This window comes from Palaemon carinicauda, chromosome 40, assembly GCF_036898095.1.
Source record: "Palaemon carinicauda isolate YSFRI2023 chromosome 40, ASM3689809v2, whole genome shotgun sequence".
NCBI lineage: Eukaryota > Metazoa > Arthropoda > Malacostraca > Decapoda > Palaemonidae > Palaemon > Palaemon carinicauda.
Window position 1 is genome coordinate 37,874,828 of NC_090764.1, and position 18,383 is coordinate 37,893,210.

Genomic DNA, 18,383 nt, shown 5'->3' on the forward strand with positions numbered 1-18,383 from the left:
GGTGCCTATTAACCCAGAAGACATCCCCAAGACCGCCATCACCACTGCGTTTGGTACATACACCTTCAATTACTCCTGTTTTGGCCTTCGTAATGCTGGGGCCACTTTTCAACGTGTCATGAATGGCATCCTATGGGACCTCCCCTCCTGTGTATATTATGTGGACGACATACTTGTGTTCTCTTCCTCAAAAGAGGAATACCTCTGTCACCTGCGCATCGTGCTCGACCGCCTGCAACAAAACGGCCTTGTAGTCCGGTACGACAAGTGTACCTTTGGCGCCAACGAAGTGTCGTTCCTAGGGCACCGCATCACGCCTGAAGGAGTCCATCCCCTCCCTGAGAAGGTAGCAGCTGTTCAGAACTTCCCCACACCCTCGAGCGTCGAAGCTCTGCAGGAATTCTTGGGCATGATCAACTATTATCACTGTTTTCTGCCAGCCATTGCCACCACTCTTGCTCCCCTCTACGCCTCCCTCAAGGGCAAGCCAAAAGACCTGAAGTGGGGTCTACTTCAAGAAGCAGCCTTCTGCAATGCAAAGAAGACCCTATCAGCCGCTGATGCTCTCACTTTTCCCATCCCACATACCCCTCTCCTTCCCTCCACCGATGCCAGCGACATCGCTATTGGTGTAATACTCAAACAGGTGGTCAACGGCTCACCCCGCCCATTGGCCTTCTTCAGCAGAAAACTGTCCAAGGCAGAATTGGGTTATTCTACCTTCGATCGCAAATTGCTGGCGATGCACTTGGCTGTCTGTCACTTTTGCCATTTCTTAGAAGGTACGCCCTTCGTCATTCGCACAGACCACATGCCTCTGGTACACGCCTTCACTCGACAGTGACGCCTGGTCCGCCCGTCAACGCCGACATCTCTCCGCCGTGGCTGAATACAATTGCACCCTTCAACACTTCCCTGGGAAAATGAATCCCGTTGCCGATGCCCTGTCAAGAAACACGTTGGCTGCCGTTCAACTGGGATTGGATTACAAAACCTTGGCTGAAGCCCAACGACAGGATCCAGAGTATCAAGTATGTAGGACATCCTGCACATCCCACCGTTGGGAAGACATCCCCCTCGACGACTCCAACACCACCCTCCTCTGTGACGTCAGTACTGGTAGACCACGACCTTGGATTCCTGCTCCCATGCGCCAACAGGTGTTTGATTTCATTCACGGCCTTTCACATCCCTCGTGGTATTCTACTGCACAGCTGCTGAAGACGAAGTTCATTTGGCACGGCATTTCTAAGGATGCTAAGGATTGGGTCCGCGCCTGTACTTCTTGCCAAACTTCCAAATTACATCGACACACGGATTCAGGAGTGGGCACCTTTCCTCAACCTCAGTGTCGTTTCGCCCACATTCACGTCAACTTTGTAGGCCCCTACCCACATCATAAGGACATTGTTACCTGTTTACCGTCATCGACCGCTCCACTCGTTGGCCTGAAGCCATTCCCACGGAAACTGCAACGTCCACCTCATGTACATCTACCTTACTCTCAGGATGGATTGCAAGATTTGGTATCCCCGAGCATATTACTTCTGACAGGGGTACCACTTTCACCTCTCAATTGTGGACATCATTACCGAATCTCCTGGGTATTGCCCTACATCAGACAACTGCCTACAACCCCGCTGCCAATGGAATGGTTGAACGTTTTCATCGCACCCTCAAAGCTGCTTTCATGTCCCACTGCAAGAATTCCAAGTGGTTTACTCAGCTTCCCTGGGTCCTCCTGGGACTAATGACCATTCCTAAAGACCCCCTCGACTTCTCAGCAGCTGAAATGGTGTATGGCGACCCGTTGGTCGTCCTTTCAAATTTTTTCCTTCTGCAACCTCCTATGACGATCTCAAGCGCATATGTCACATCGTGGAAAAATTTACTCCATGCCGCCAGACTCAGCGTAGCATCACATACCGACAGATTCCTGCCAGATGACCTCCCTACAGTTTGCCTCTCTAGATCAGGGCGCCCTATTTAACATGTACAGTATGTCATTTTCAGGGAGGGAGCCATGAACCAACCTTGTGTCACACAATCGTACATAGAAACGACATTTCTTTTTTTTTTGTATATATTATTCTTTGTATCCTTGCTCTCCCCTCGCTTTGATAGGAACTTGAATAAACATGTCTTGTTTTTCTCACCGTTAACTGTTAACAGAACCGGTTGTCAGTTGAACATGAAATTGCCTGTTATATTTCTATGTCATTTTTGCCTGGACTTTATGTATGTATAAAGTTACTCAGTTGCTTTCATCCTGCCTTCTTAGTCACAGCCTCTCTCGGCCCGTCACATTGCAGTGCAGTAGTTAACCCCTTGAGAGAAGAAGAATTGTTTGTTATTCTCAGTGTTGTTAGGTATATGAGGACAAGAGAATACGTAAAGAATTGGCGAAACTATTCAGTATTTGTAGGCAAAAGGAAAATGAACCTAACCAGAGAGGATCCAATTTAGTTCTGTCTGGCCAGTCAAAAGACCCCATAAGACTATAGCAGTAGTATCTCAACGGGTGGCTGGTGCCCTGGCCAACCTACTACCTACGGTAATTTTTATCATTGTCTTGTAATTATAACTCATAATAAATTTGGCATTCAGACATAAGATTTAAATATAATTAATTTGCAAACTTGGCCCATAGACTAGAATACCATATGTAAAAATATACACACTCAAATAATGGTGCATTGAACTTTCAAAGTAATATTATTCAGAGCCTCTACATCTATAATATACGTATTTAATGTGATACCCAAGGGCCTTTAAATATACTCCTAGTCAATTTAAAGGACCTTGGTGATACCCTAAGAGAATTGGGATGGAAAGCAATGACCGTACCGCGCTCTTGTTCTTGTAGGAGTTGAAATTCCAGGGCGAAACTTAACTTGAAAGCAGATAATCAAGTGGTGATTTGAATAGATTTAGTGTTACTTGGGAAAAGAAAACCTATCAATCATGTGAAATTAATACCAGAAATAGAAAACCTTATGAACACTTTATAGTTTTTGGCAGCATAGCATAGATTCATATGCCTGCAATTAGAAATTAAACCCTTGTAGATGAACAGTTGTACAATAGCAAAAGAGAGAATACCCACCTGTGAATCTTGACGATAGTGATGATGATATGTACAACATTGTTTTTTCGTCTTTACTTTGTCTTCTGTTAGGTGGCCAGAACCCATTCAGTACGGTGGCCATTCGTTCCAAGTTTGAATCAACTGTCACATCCTGATCGGTGTAAAAAACTACAAGAAATTCTTTGCCTCTGAAGTCAATTGGAGAAAGATTTCCCGGATCACTGGAGCCATCATCGCGTACTATTAATTCTGTCGGTGAAAATACATATCTTTAGCAGCAAGATAATAACTTGCGATAGATTGTAGGAATACACCGGAAAGCTTGGTAGTTAGGTTTAGGTATAAAAGTAATAACAAAGATAGTATTTTTAACCATATTTTAGGTTGAATCTACGTTTATCTTAATAGTTTCACTTTTCAACTTTTTTTTTTTTTTTTTTGCATAATTCTGTTATAGTATGTCTATACCAGTGTTTCATGTAATTTTTTACCCAACTTTTCCTTCCTATTTCTCTACTAATTAGTTAGCAGTCACTGACTAAACAGTTTACAGACTGCGAACGTCACCAATTGGTCACGGAATTTGAACTGGACACAAAATAACATTTGCCCGCTTACTAGTCCGCATCAGTCCATAATATTGTCAAGTTTCAAAACGTCCTTTTTATTGACAATCAAACGGAAAGCGTCTTCTAGTTTTGGTCAGCATGAAATTTGACTCGTTAGAGATATCTATGGACAAATATACCCACATATTGAATGCACTATATATATATATATATATATATATATATATATATATATATATATATATATATATATATGCATATATATATATATAAATATATATACTGCATATATATATATATATATATATATATATATATATATATATGTGTGTGTGTGTGTGTGTGTGTGTGGTATGCGTGTGTGTACTTGGACATAAATATATCTATATATATATATATATATATATATGTATATATATATATATATATATATATAAATGTGTGTGTGTGTTTGTATAATATATATGTATATATATAATATATATGTATATATAGACATATACACGTGTATATATAACAATAAATGTAGCCGTTTCTAGTCCACTGTAGGACGAAGACATCACACATGTCCTTATTCATGTCTGAGGGTCGACCGGATTTCATCACCACTCTCGCTGCTGCAGATTGGTGATGGTGGGAGAATTTAGCCTGATAGCGCAAATCAAACCAACCTAGTTTCGGTGGCCTTGACTAGTACAGCTTTGCTGATCAAGGTGATACACAAACCCTTTCACGAGGTTTAGGTGTCCCCACCCAGAAAGGGAGTTTTCTGTGAGTGTGTGTACATATATATATATATATATATATATATATATATATATATATATATACATTACTGTATATATATATATATATATATATATATATATACATTACTGTATATATATATATATATATATATATATATATATATATATATATATATATATATATATACAGTATATATATAGTGTGTCTGTGTATATATATGCATAAACATATTAAGATATAATTAGAATATAATGAATTATGGTTTATTGAAGTCTATTCTCATTGGTTCGAATTCTCTGTCGATCCCTAGTGATGACATATGAAATAAGAAGAATTTTTAGACTCTTTTCTCTGCTATAAAACTGCATATAAACTTTGGATCTTGAAACGACAATAAAAAGCCACTGACTAGTGTGTGTCTACTACAGGAAATTATTATGCAACCAATATAAGAGTGATATGGCACTAGTAACTACCCTTCTAGTAACTATGCTCAAACTAAGTCACTGAATATGTGGGACTCACATTAGCAAGAATTAATTCATTAGATAATCCCTGACAAACTTTACAGCCTGGATACCATTTGGTCACAAATTAATGGTAGCAAAGTTAAGCAAACTTTGTAATCAAGCATGTAAGCAAGACACCAGCTGCTTGTGACCAGTCTTGACCACTTCAGTTAGGACTGAATCTAGTTACCAACTTGAGGCTGGTTTTTTCTAAGTCCAGAAACTTTTCAGAACACTGAGAAATCATTATGTGGTCTCTGAATCACCTAGAATGAATGTATTACAACGAAAATATGTCCTGCTGTTTACTATACCAATAGATGACTGCAGAACTTTTTTTCGTAGCAACAAGATGAATTTAAAGCCGTGTATGTGTGACCCATTTAGCAGAAAACCCCTGTGAGCAGTCGCTGCTAGTAGATTAAATAGCCACGTGGTTCCCACTTGATGGTAAAAAGTTACCGACTAATCATCGACTTATCCTGTAGAATTCTAGCATCAGATAAGTTAAAAAGCAATACTGTTAAGATCTTTCTTCTTCTTCTTTGTTTGCATCTTTTCCCACTTTTATGTGGGGTTGATGTTTCTGACCAGGATTTTCCATCTACCTCTGTCTCACACTTCATCACCGGTTAATCCCTTTGATCGAAGGTCATCCTTGATACAGTCCATCCACCTTCGCTTTGGTCTCCCTCCCCTTCGCGTTCCCTGTACCTCCATTTCCATCACCCTCCTCCCAACTCTTTTCAATATCTCTCCTTGTAAACTAACTTCCCCATTCTCCCCATTTTTCAATCTCAAATACTCTCTTTTTCCTGCTGATCTTCAATCCTCTATTTTCCATTTCTCTTTTCCACTCCTCCAGTTTCTCTTGTACTACCTCTCGCCTAGTGCTACACAGTATAACATCATCAGCAAAAAGCATACACCAAGGAGACTGATCTCTATTACCTTGTGTTACCACATCCATGACCTGATCAAATAGGTAAGGGCTCAATGCAGACCCTTGATGTAGTCCTACATTTACTGGGAAAATCCTGTTAGGCCTATACTGCTCTTAACATTTGCTTCTGCCCTCTCATACATATCTTGGTTGATTCTTACATATTTCTCAGGGACTCCCTTTTCTCTCATACATCTCCAAAGCTCGATCGTATGTCTTCTCCATGTCAATAAAGACCATATGTAATCCTTTCTGTTTCTCCCGATGTTTTTCTATCATCTGCCTCAAAACAAATATTGTTTCTACAGTCCATCTTCCAGGCATGAATCCAAATTGTTCCTCACCAATTGTTGTTTCATCTCTGAGTCTCTTCTCAATGATCTTCTCCCATATTTTCATTGTATGGCTTATCAACTTTATGCCTCTGTAGTTGCCAAATTCCTGGATGTCTCCCTTCCCCTTATAGATGGGAATGATTAGGCTTCTTCTCCATTCCTCTGGCATCTTTTCCTGTTTGAAGATTTTCTGCGTCAGGTCCCACAATATATCTATGCCTTCCTCTCCAAGACTCTTCCATACCTGTACTGGTATATTATCCGGTCCTGCAGCTTTACTATTTTTCATCTTCTTTACTGCTTGTTCTACTTCTCTTCTAGTCACGCCTATGGTAACTGCCTCGTTTGGGAGTCCATCTTCTAATACTGTTCTTGGGTTCTCCTCATTCAATAGTCCTTCAAAATAAGTTTCCCACCTTCTTATAATTTCATTCTCTTCTGCTGGAACTATACCATTGCTATCTTATATTTGCCTTATCTGTGCCAAGTCTTTAGATGCAGCATCTTAGGCCTTAGCAATTCATAATATTTTCTTCTCTCCTTGGTGTTTCCATCTATTTATAGACTTCATTTAATGTCTCTGCCTTTGCCTTTGCTACTGCTCTTCTTGCTTCTTTCTTTGCCTGTTTATAGTTTTCTTTATCCTGCTCTTGTCCTGATAGCTCTGCCTTCTTCTTGGTTTTTACCAGTTATTGCACCTCATCATTCCACCACCACGATTCTTTATCATTTTGGGGTCTTCTTCCTGATGACTTTCCAAGTACTTCTTCACCGATCCTTAGAATCACTTTACTATTCTTGGTCCTCCAATCTTGTACATCCTCATGTAACCTTACTGCTTCCAGCACTCTTTCCTTAAACAAGACTCTCAGTTCTTCCTCTTTCAGTTTCCACCACTTAATCTTTGGGTCCATTCTCGTCTTTTTACTTCTACAATTCCTTAGTCTGCAATCAATTACCACTAACCTTTGTTGCGCTGCTACACCCTCCCCATTTATCACCTTGCAATTTCTAACCTCCGTCAGATGGTCTCTCTTACACAGCAGCAAATCTATCTGGCTCTCCCTGCCACAGTCACGGTAATCAGTCTGTTAATCTTTTTCTCAAAGAAGGTGTTGATCATTGCAAGGTCAAAAGCCACTGCAAAATCAATAATCAATCCCTCTTTCTCCCCCATCATTTCTCTCACCCACACCCCAACCTCCATGCACTCTCTCTATCCCTTCCCTTCTAATTCCCAAGTGGCCATTCAGATCTCCTCCTATAATTACCCTTTCCCTTGCAGGAATTATTCCAAGCTCCTGGTCCATCTCCTCCCAGAATGTATCCTTCTCTTCCTCTGTACATCCAGTTTGCGGGGCATAGGCACACACCACATTGATTATTGTTGCTCCCATTCCCAGCTTTAAACTCATAATTCTGTCATTTTTCCTATTCACCCCAATCAAACTTTCCTTCAGATCTTTCGATAATATTATTCCTACACCATTTCTTCCTTCCATATTTGCTCCACTGTAATAAAATTTACAACCTTCACCCAATTCTCTTGCCTTGTTTCCCTTCCATCTGGTCTCCTGCACACACACCATTCCAATCTTCCTTCTCTCCATGAGGTCAACCACCTCTCGACCTTTTCCAGTCATTGTCCCCACATTCAGAGTTGCTACTCTCATCCTCTCCTCAGATATTTTCCTCTGAGCTTGCCTCTTTAACCCAGCCCGCCCATGATTGGGTAGCCGTTGCCAATTTTTCAGAGGGATCAGGCAAGGTCCCAATGCGTCGCCTGCGGGGAACGCCCTAGCATTAATTTCATTTTCACAACTTTCACTGGTCATATTGGTTTTGGCTAATTTTTCATGGCCTGATTGATATACCTGAAGCTGAGGAAGAACTTGATGTGCCCATGAATGAATTCAGTGTTTGAAATCGAAACTATCATTAAAAAAATTAAGAGATGAAAAGCCCCTGGATATAATGGAATAACTGCTGAGATGATATTGGCAGGAAATGAAATGACTCCCAGAATACTTACAGCTTTATTTTGTAGAATGTAGCGTGAAGAGGCAAAACCTGATGAATGCGAGCTAGGAATGTTGGTGAAAATGGCAAAAACTGAGATCTGACTGATTGCAATTATTACAGAGGTATCACACTTACGTCAGTCATTATGAAAATATATAGCATTCTTATTCTAAAGAGAATAAAGAGAAAGATTGATGAAAAACTGAGAGATGAACAAGCAGAATTTAGAAAAGGTAGAAGTTGTAGTGACCAAATTTTCATTTTAAAACGTGTTATACAGCAATGTGTACAATATAGGAATCCAATTTTGTTGGCATTTATGGACTATAGGAAGCCTTTGATAGTGTGTACTGGCCAATTATTATGTAAATTTGATTAAGTCTGTTCATGAGCATAGCGAGTGCTATGTTAATGTTAGTGGAATCCTATCAAATGAACTTCTAGTGAACAATGGGATGCTCCTATGGAATTTGTTGTCACCTATGTTGTTTATCCTCCTCATGGATTTTGTAATGCAAAGAACAGTTGGGTATAGTGGAGAAGGATTGGACTAGATTGTTAATAGAAAATTAGCTGACCTAAAGTATACTGATAATGCTGTCCTTATTAGCAGAACACCACAAGATTTGCAATGCTTGCTTACCGGAATGCATGAAATATTACATGAGGTTGGGTTCAAGATAAATGCAAGAAAGACAGAGATGATGAGAACGGAATATGCAATGGAAGATGAAATATCATTGGAAGGAGAAAGGATTAATGAGGTGGAATCATTTAAATAATTAGGAACTATGATCTCTAATACAGGGTTTTTAGAATTGGAGTTTAATGGAAGATTGGAAAAAGCAAATCAGACAATGGCTAGGTTAAGTAAAATTTGGAAATCAAATCGCTTGAAATAACATATAAAAATCAAGCTATATATCAGTTTAGTGAGATCAGTGTTACTGTATGGACATGAGTTGTGGGATGACAATGAAACAATATCCAACAGATTTTGTAAATTTGAGAACAAAGCCCTCAGAAGAATATTTGGAGTTAAATGGCAGGACAGGATTAGAAAGGAAACAATAAGAGAGATTACTCGAGTACCATACGTGGATGAAATCATAGTGAGGGGTAGATGGAGATCGTTTTGGGCAAGCTCTTCGCACTCCCGAGGAAAGATTAATTTACCAAACTCTTAATTGGGCTTCACAAGGCACTAGGAGATTTGGAAGACTCTGGCCAACATGGCTGAGGACTATGAAGCGTGAAGTAGGAGATGATGAATGGAAATGTATTGATTTAAAAGCTGAAGATTGAGACGACTGGTGAAATCTAACCGAGGCCCTTTGCGTCAATAGGCATAAGAGATGATGATGATGATGTTTATCAGTTTATAATGCTAAAAAACAAAGAAAGATCTTTTACCTAAACTCCTTAGACAACTAAGAACTTGAATGTGAGCTGACATTGCTCCCAGGGCATTCAGATCCACATTTAGATAAAGAATCCTCATGCACTTTGGAATGCATCTTATTCCATATTGTGTGAGTTTTCCTTCAAACTCCACACAAGTCACAGCCTTTTCTAAGCAACTGTCAACATTTCCACCACTTCCATGTCGCCTCTGATTATAAAATCTAAGTGTAACTTCAATGTTGCACTGGCTTGCTGTACTTAAAGTTGGAATCAAATTAGGTAGGTCATCAGGATTGCTATGGAATGAACATTCAAGTGTCTTCACTGTTATTTCAGGCACTAGCAAAGGGATACATGCAAGAAACTCATCCTCCGTCATACGCAATATCCCTATGTTTCCTCCATATGAATCTTTTAAGATTTTAATAACACACTTAATAAATTTGTCATCATTTCTTGTTTCAGTAATGTACTTTAGGAAGGAATCTGTATCTATAACTTCAGACAAATACTTTTCCTCTCTAATTCTCCATTTCCATTTTCTAATTTTCAAATGCAAATTCAAAATATCTTCAACAATTAAGTACAGAATGTCTCTCTTTGTATTGTAGAGGATTCCAGTTATAAATGGCATTAACCCATCCAAACTTATATCCTCAGTTAACTGTTTTTTCCTTTCATTCAAATATGGCACCGAAGAGACAACATAATTAATTATATTTTCATCTTTTTCCTTCAGTTCTTCAAACTTGTCTCTTTCATCTTCATACAGTCTTATCATTTCATCGCAAATTACGCTGGCTGCAATGAACTCTTGCTCACTTCGATGTCTATAGGAAAAGATTTTCACAACTTCCAGGTCCTTTCTTGTGTGCTTAATGTTGAAATAAGAGGACATAACAGTGTTGAAATCCAAGTGCAGTTCTTTGAGTTTTGTTTTAAATATCTTGGTGTCCACTTGGGACAATTCATATTTATACTGAATGTAATACAGTAATGACCGTTTTTTGTACAATGATTCAAATTCATCAACATCATATTCCTCAATTCCGTATTTCTCAGTCAACCTTTTCTTATTGTGTTTTTGCAGCTGGGTATACAGTGATGAAACTGTATTAAGGTTTCCTCTTATTGCAGGACACTCTATATAAAGTAACACAAAGAGATTGAACCACAGAGGGTTCCTCAGTATACAGCCCATTTCATTATTCATAGTCTTTAAAATCTTTGTAATATCTTTGATTATTTCATCTCTTCTTATAGGGTCTGTCTTCAACAAGTGGGATACAAGCGTTTTCATGTGCGAATCTAAGACATCTTTAGGGATACCCAACATACTCAAGTTGATTCGATGGTGTTTTGACTTGTTTACCATGTTTGTGAGTTCCAAAGTGTTTATTGGACGAGTTGTTACAAGAATTTTCATATCTTTGCAATTTAGGCGTAAAATCTCTTCAAAAAGCTTCTTTGATCTTTTGTTGGCCTCATCAAACCCATCACATAAGATCAGGCACTTTGAGCGAAGTATTGAAGACTTTACAAGATCGAAACTAAAGTCTTGCATTGTGCAATGCAGGAGATCTTTAATATATGTTTCAAAGTTATCATAATCATCCTTCCTGAACTCCATATAGAGTAACAATTGAAAAGAAGCTAAATTTATCACATCATTTGACAGTTTATACCACTTCTCTACAATAGAGCACAGCATAGTAGTCTTTCCGGAACCTGCACCACCTGATAGTATGACTACTTTTGGGTCTTGGCCACTTGGATTTTTCTTGTCTAATACTTCATTTTGATTGATGATAAGAGGCTCTCGTTTTGAGAGGCCAGCATGAAATTCTTCATCAGCATCCATCCTCAAAGACACCATAATCTCACCGGGATCTGTAACTCCATACTGAGTAAGCCAGTCAAAAGGTAAAATCCTACAGGAAACACTATAACGAGAGGCAAGCTCCTGTTGGCATTTCATTTGTATGTAATCCTGTAACTGATCTGCAAATTCTTCCATTTCTTTCTTTAGTCGTTGAACATGATCTGGATTTGAAGGATCGTATTTCTCACGTATCTTTTCTCGAATTTTTGGAACAATATCTGTAACCTCAAGTTTCAGTTGATCAAAGTCAGTCCTCTGACTTGGGTAAATCATGCTTGCTTCATCAAGCGCTTCCTTGAGTGTGCTTTCAAAAGCTAAGAGTTTTATTTCAAGTTCATTCTCTGTGATATTACCCTCTTCATGACTAACAGCATTCCTTTCATCTTTTATTTTCCTTATCAAATCTCTAAGTTTGTCACCTGGGTAATTCACCATCTTTAGCCAAAGAGTCTGACAAATCTTATTAAGAACTGTAATATCTAGATTCTCTGGAAGCTCTGTCGTCAGATTAGTAATTTCCTGACCATTAAAAGGACCCTTCTTTCCTAAGTTAACTCCATTGTCTTCCAAAATCTGACGAATCGTCTTGGGGTTTCCATGAAGAAAACAGTACTTGTAAACACGATATACGACGTCCTTTCCAAAACGTCTAACAAAATAATAATATCTGAATTTTAAGAGTGCCTCGGAGGGGATTACATGTGATAGAACTGAAGTCATGATGGCAATTATTTTGTATGTGTCAGTTTCTTTATTTTTCTTAAATTTTTTATTTTTCTTTTCAAGTGTACCATTAATTACTTTCTTGGTTGAAAAGTCTTTCTTAAATCAGAATGATATTTAAATCTCTGTAATTTCTTCATTTCTATATTAGTTTCTTCCTCCAGTCCATCAAAAAAGTGCCATGATTATAAAAGTTAAGTAGATAGTTCTGGACATAAATTCTGTGGAAAAAATACAAAAGATTATTAATAGAAAATATTAATAGTATTATTGTTGAATATAAATATCTTATACGTAATGTATACCGCAGAAACATGCATCCCATAAATATTATTCTTATATACATAGGAAGGAGACATTATACACTGTATGGTAAATGAGGGGAAAATGATTAAGTATCTAGGAAAGGTGACTTTAAAGAATATGGAGATTAATATGACCCACTTTTGAGAGATTTAATAGTTTGCACATAGAGAAGGGAGGAGCTTGGCTGACTACTGTTTGTTTTCTTTAACTATCAATCTTTGTACTTCTCGTCTTGCCTCTTTTCTTTAGTTTCCAACGCAGTATTTTTCTATTTTCCCAGCCATTTTGGATTTGGGTTTATGAATTTGTGCCTTATGATTTGGTTCTGGAGCTAGGGAGGTAACTCAGCACCAAAGTGTAACTTGAGATAAAATTCCAGTTGTATTATAAAGTAAAAGTTAAGAGATTAGACACCCAGATAGAAAAGTAATATGGTTGAAGGTTGCTATGTCAAAACAGGGGATAGAATGGGGCAGTGAGATACCCATCGTTTTGGCCTTTGACCTTTGGGTTTTTTCTTATTCCCAACACCTTGGAACATAGTCAGGGTGTGAGTCTTTTCTCGAAAGATCAGGGATTAGCATTATTATTATTATTATTATTATTATTATTATTATTATTATAATTATTATTATTATTATTATTAGCCAAGCTACAACTCTAGTCTGAAAAGCAGGATGCTATAAGCCCGACAGCTCCAATGGAGAAAATTAGCCCGGTGAGGAAAGGAAATGGGGAAATGAATAAACTACATGAGAAATCATGAAAAATGAATATAAACTATCTCAAGATTGGTAACAATGTTAAAATAGATCGGTCATATATAAACTGTGAAGAGAGAATTATCTCAGCCTATTCAACATAAAAACATTCGTTTTAAGTTTGAACTCCTGAATTTTCACAAATTCAACTGCCTGCTTAGGAACATCATTCCACAATCTGGTCATAGTTGTAATAAAACTTCTAGAATACTGTCTAGTATGGAGTCTTATGATGGAGAAGGTATGACTGTTTGAATTAACTGCATACCTAATACTACGTACAGGATGGTACAGTCTGGGATGATTTAAATGCAAATGGTGGTCAGAATGATAAAAAAAAAACATTCATGCCACATGCATAATGAACTAACTAAACGACAGTGCCAGGATTAATATGTTGATCAGGAATAAGCGATTTAATATATAGCAAGTTATTGTCAAACAAATTAAGATGAGATTCAGCAGCTGAAGACCTTACTGGAGAACAATACATTAAACAATACATAATGAAAGAATTAATACATTTCCCCTATAGATAGATCTCAGAAAGTCTTAAAAGGCTTTCTCGATAAGCCAGTGTTTTTTACAGTTGAAGAAGAAACAGACCGAATGTGTTTCCCAAGAGTAAATTTACAATCAAGAATCATAACTAAATTTTAAAGAGTCTTATAGAGTTAAAGAAACATTAATAATGCAGAGATGTGAATGTTGAGGACCCACTGTCCTCGACCTACTCAAAATCATACTTTGAGTTTTGTTAGGATTCAACTTTATGCCCCTTAAATTACACCATGCACTAATTTTAGCTAGATCTCTACTTAGGGATTCAGAAACCCTAGATCTACATTCAGGAGATGTTATTAAGGCAAAGAAAGTAGAATCATCAGCATATTCAACGAGCTTGTTTCCTAGGCTAAACCACATATCATGTATATAGTATGAAAAGTAATGAGGCAAGAACACCACCTTGAAGAACACCATTTATGACATTTCTATACGCTCCATGGCGCCCATCAGCAACTATCTATAATCCATTACTTGAAAATTCAATAAAGATGTTAAGAAAAGACCCACCCACTCCCAACTGTTTTGAGTTTGAAAATATGGCCTCTTGATTAAGACAATTAAAGGCAGCATTGAAATAAGGGCCAATCATACAAACTTCCCTGACCACAATCAGTGGATATATGTACTGCATTGGATAATGTAAGATGATGTCACATGCTCCAAGGTACTTGCAAAATCCAGATTGCAAACTAGGTGAACAGATGATTGATTTCAATATACCTATTTAGATGGTTTGCCAAAAGACGTTTCAAAACTTTAGATTATATTTTAGCTAGGGAAATTGGGAGTTAATCAGCAGGGCTAGAGTTACCACAAAAAACATTTCCCTATGGAGTAACATTACAAATTCTCCAACAAATGCCCAAAAATACATCATCTTGATAACTTGCCTAACACAACAGACAGATTAAAAGCCAAGAAATCAGTGGTGTTTATAAAAATCAAAGGAAAAATACTATTTGTGTTTACATATCCATAAAAGTACGTTTTAACTTCATGGGACTGAAAAGCTAGTTAGTTTACTTTCAGGAACTCAGGAATGAGGAAGATCAAGTTTCTCATTACTCTGCATACTGTCAACCACATTAGCCAAATGGGTTTCCTTTTCCTCTGGACAGTGAATGACATAGCAATCTGGTTTAAGTAAAGGAGGAACTGTTAACTCGGCATTAAAGAGTGCAGATTTAAGGTAGCACACCACTTATGTTCCTGGGTTGTAACAGAAAGATTTTCTTTTATGGTTAAATCGTATTCCTGTTCAGTTGAAGCATAAACTCTCAGAACAACTGCTCTTACCTGAGTATAGTTATTTCAAGTCAATTCTGATCTGTTACCCTTCCAAAGGTGATAGGTCTCCTGCTTCTCCCAATAAGACATCTAAAATCCTTTTAGGTACAGGTTGATGTATGACATAAAGAACTTATTGGCATCTCTATCTCCAATTCATGGTTATAATACTGTAGAATTTCTCATGATACATGGTACCCCTGTGAAAATGTATGAGACACCATCTGTGGACCTTAAGTTCACAATGCACTCTTGACAGTAGTTTTATTAGTATCCATAACCTTACTGTCTTTGTGAGCTAAGATTGTTGCTTCACTTTTGTTTGAGGGGGAGATGGCTGAAATCATAGCCATTGCCTGATCCTAGGTTAGGTGGACATACATTATAAATAGATGAACTAGGTTACTCTTGTAGATGTTTGTGGGGGCATCATCATGTCTGAAGAGCTACGGACAAGTGCTGCTGCATTATGCTTGATGCTCTCCTAATTTTGAATTATTGATTTATAATTGAAAACCTCTCCAGCAATTGCCCAAGTCAAGTGGAGTGACATTGCGTCATCTCAAATGACTTGTGTCTGCGGATTAGTTTACTGGCCTCCCGCTAAACTGTTCTAAACGTCATCTACAGAAAATTCTAGGAACAATGAGAATGAGCGAATAGCGATAAGGGAAAGTTCTGTTGAACTTATGAAATTGGTAAATACATTATGATTTAATTTCTTATGAAACTGAAAATCGCTATATGAAGTGGATGAGTACTGACAATTTTTCCGTTTTTCTCAGTATGAGTAATGGGGCTGGAGCATAATAACTTAGGTATCATTCAACTAAAATGTGAACACCATTTCATTTTACTTTGGGAGACGGATGATTGCTAAATGTGCATGTGTTGATTGCAATCGCTTGAGGCAGCTATTCTGGTGGTTTTTCTATGATGTATTCTTTCGATGGTTTTTTTAAAATAATAGAGACTCGCAAGTATTGATGCATAGGTTCCTGGATGTTGTTATACAACAGCCATGATGCCATTCTCCCTTCCGCATCAGTTCCACCATTACTACCATCACAAGACAAGATCCTTCAGAGAGAAGTTCAATCTATTTTAAAATTTAATGTAAATTAGATGTAAAAAGATATTAACAAATCAAAACTCACGTGGTTGAGTGCACAGGCATCCATGTACACTTGCTAGACCAAAGGAGCAAGGAGATAATGTTCATTTTCGAGTGAAGCGAGCCACAGTGGAGCAAAGATCATTTGATGGACGTGATAGAAATTACAGGTAATTATATTCCAATTTCACGCCACTTACATTAACCGTATATTTTTCCAACTGATCATCTGTTTATTTTGCATTTTGGATCATTATCATTTCTGCAAGGTACTTGTTTGGTTTCCCACTGAGAATCATCCTTATTTCTTTATATGGTAGGAAAACTCATAAACAGGTTGTTTGCCCCAATATTCATGCTCAGGAATGGATAAAACACGATATAATCAGTTGGAGAAATATAGGGTTCATGTATTTGGCTAGAAGTTAAATGATCTTACTTTATATGAAGCATAAACTTTTACGGTAGTTTTGCATATTTTCAAGATTGTTGATTATTCGTAGGTTTCAGAACACTCATAATAGGTTTACATCCTACCCACGATTGCAATGGTATTAAAAATAAGGGTTTTACGGTGGTATGCAGTAATTCATACTATAACCAAATAAAGATGAGAGAGAGAGAGAGAGAGAGAGAGAGAGAGAGAGAGAGAGAGAGAGAGAGAGAGAGAGAGAGAGAGTCCATTGTGGGATAGGCTGTTCCAGGATCCAAAGAACTCTGGAACCTGGGCTGCTCCAGCATCCAGAGAAGAACTCTGGAACCTGAGCTGTTCCAGCTTCCAGAGAAGAACTCTGGAACATAAGCTGTTCCAGCTTCCAGAGAAGAACTCTGGAACCACCTGGGTTGTCCATAGAGCTGGTATAGTAAAAAGGTTAATTAATATTCCACTATATCTTGTTCTGCCTCATCAAAATGATCGTATGTCTACGAGCGAAGGCTCACCAAAAGCCTTACTACGAACGATAATACATTCAGTTCACTGTGCAGTACACCAGGGACAATGAACACTACATTAACACTTATTTTCACTAGTTAACTAGCTTAACTGTAAACTGTTCAACTTCAACTTCAATCGAGTCACTCTATCGTCGATTGATTGCTTGCTTGATAAAAGAAAAATCGCTGACGAATTAAGAAAATCATTTGTCTGGATTATTATAACAACGTCACAATAATAAAGGTAAACTCTAAGACCACAGACGTAGAGAAACCAGCGAAAGAGACTGTTAAAATGTTGGTCGCTGGACAGCTGTGACTTGTAGTTGTGGGACTTGAGGCTTGTCTTGAGAGTGGAGACTGAGAGATTAGAGTGGTTGAAGAGTTGCCAGATTTAAAATAAGTATTGTTCACGGATTTCTTATTTCTCAATCTAAATACTATGAATTCTGGGAAATGGAATTTACCCGAACTGTTTTTCATATAAACATTGGCCAAAACTTTGTGTTAACGTAAGCAATTTCAGTAAAAAAAATCTTTTGATGGAGAAATATTAGCGTAACAACCTTGGGCGATGATGAAACTTTTCTGCCAAACAAACGAAGTTCATTTTGTAGGGCACTGTTTCCGTTTCCGGAATGCGAACGCTAGAGCCCTTGGTTCCACACAAGGTCGGACAAATCAAAAGCAAACAACTGTCTTTGCAAATAAGTTTAGAATTGTGATGAGATTTCAATTAAAAGAAATTGCTCAATATGTAGAAAATAAAAATTTGATCCATTTGACACACAAACACATATCGGAGAAGATAATCTGTCGTTTAGATTGCAAAAGCGAGACTAGAAAATATTCTGTAGGAGCAAAAGGAATAACTTGACAGAGCAAAATTCATCGATAAATTCTTATCGGGCTAAATTAAAGTCAGAAAATTACCCATAAAATCCAATATGTCTTAAAAGCTTGCCACAGATATCCCTTTTGTTATCATGTACTTCTATAATTCAAAATAAAGTCATGGATAATCTTTAGATAATGCTAGTATTGTCCCCCATAAAAACGTTCGTTTTCATTTAGATGAGTTTTCTTTGATACCTAAAATAAGTTCATGGGATACTCAAGTAATTTTTTCACTCTAGTGAATTTAAGTGTATAAGTAAAAGAACTAATTGGGTTACACAGTTTGTAGT

The 18,383-nt window shown here is 37.7% G+C and overlaps 1 protein-coding gene across 2 annotated transcripts in view; it reads right to left on the reverse strand.

Moving 5' to 3' along the window:
• LOC137631663 (uncharacterized) overlaps nucleotides 1-17,552 on the reverse strand; it is a 21,841-nt gene extending 4,289 nt beyond the window's left edge. Inside the window, exons 1-3 of one of the 2 annotated variants that reach the window (XM_068363536.1) lie at nucleotides 17,462-17,552; nucleotides 9,630-12,446; nucleotides 3,107-3,337 (exon numbers count right to left, since the gene is read on the reverse strand). In XM_068363536.1, coding sequence (XP_068219637.1) covers nucleotides 3,107-3,337; nucleotides 9,630-12,222 — 2,824 coding nt within the window. In that variant the 5' untranslated portion in view covers nucleotides 12,223-12,446; nucleotides 17,462-17,552. The remainder of the gene's footprint in view (nucleotides 1-3,106; nucleotides 3,338-9,629; nucleotides 12,447-17,461) is intronic. The other variant, XM_068363538.1, reaches the window with a different exon arrangement.
• Nucleotides 17,553-18,383: the final 831 nt, after the last annotated feature.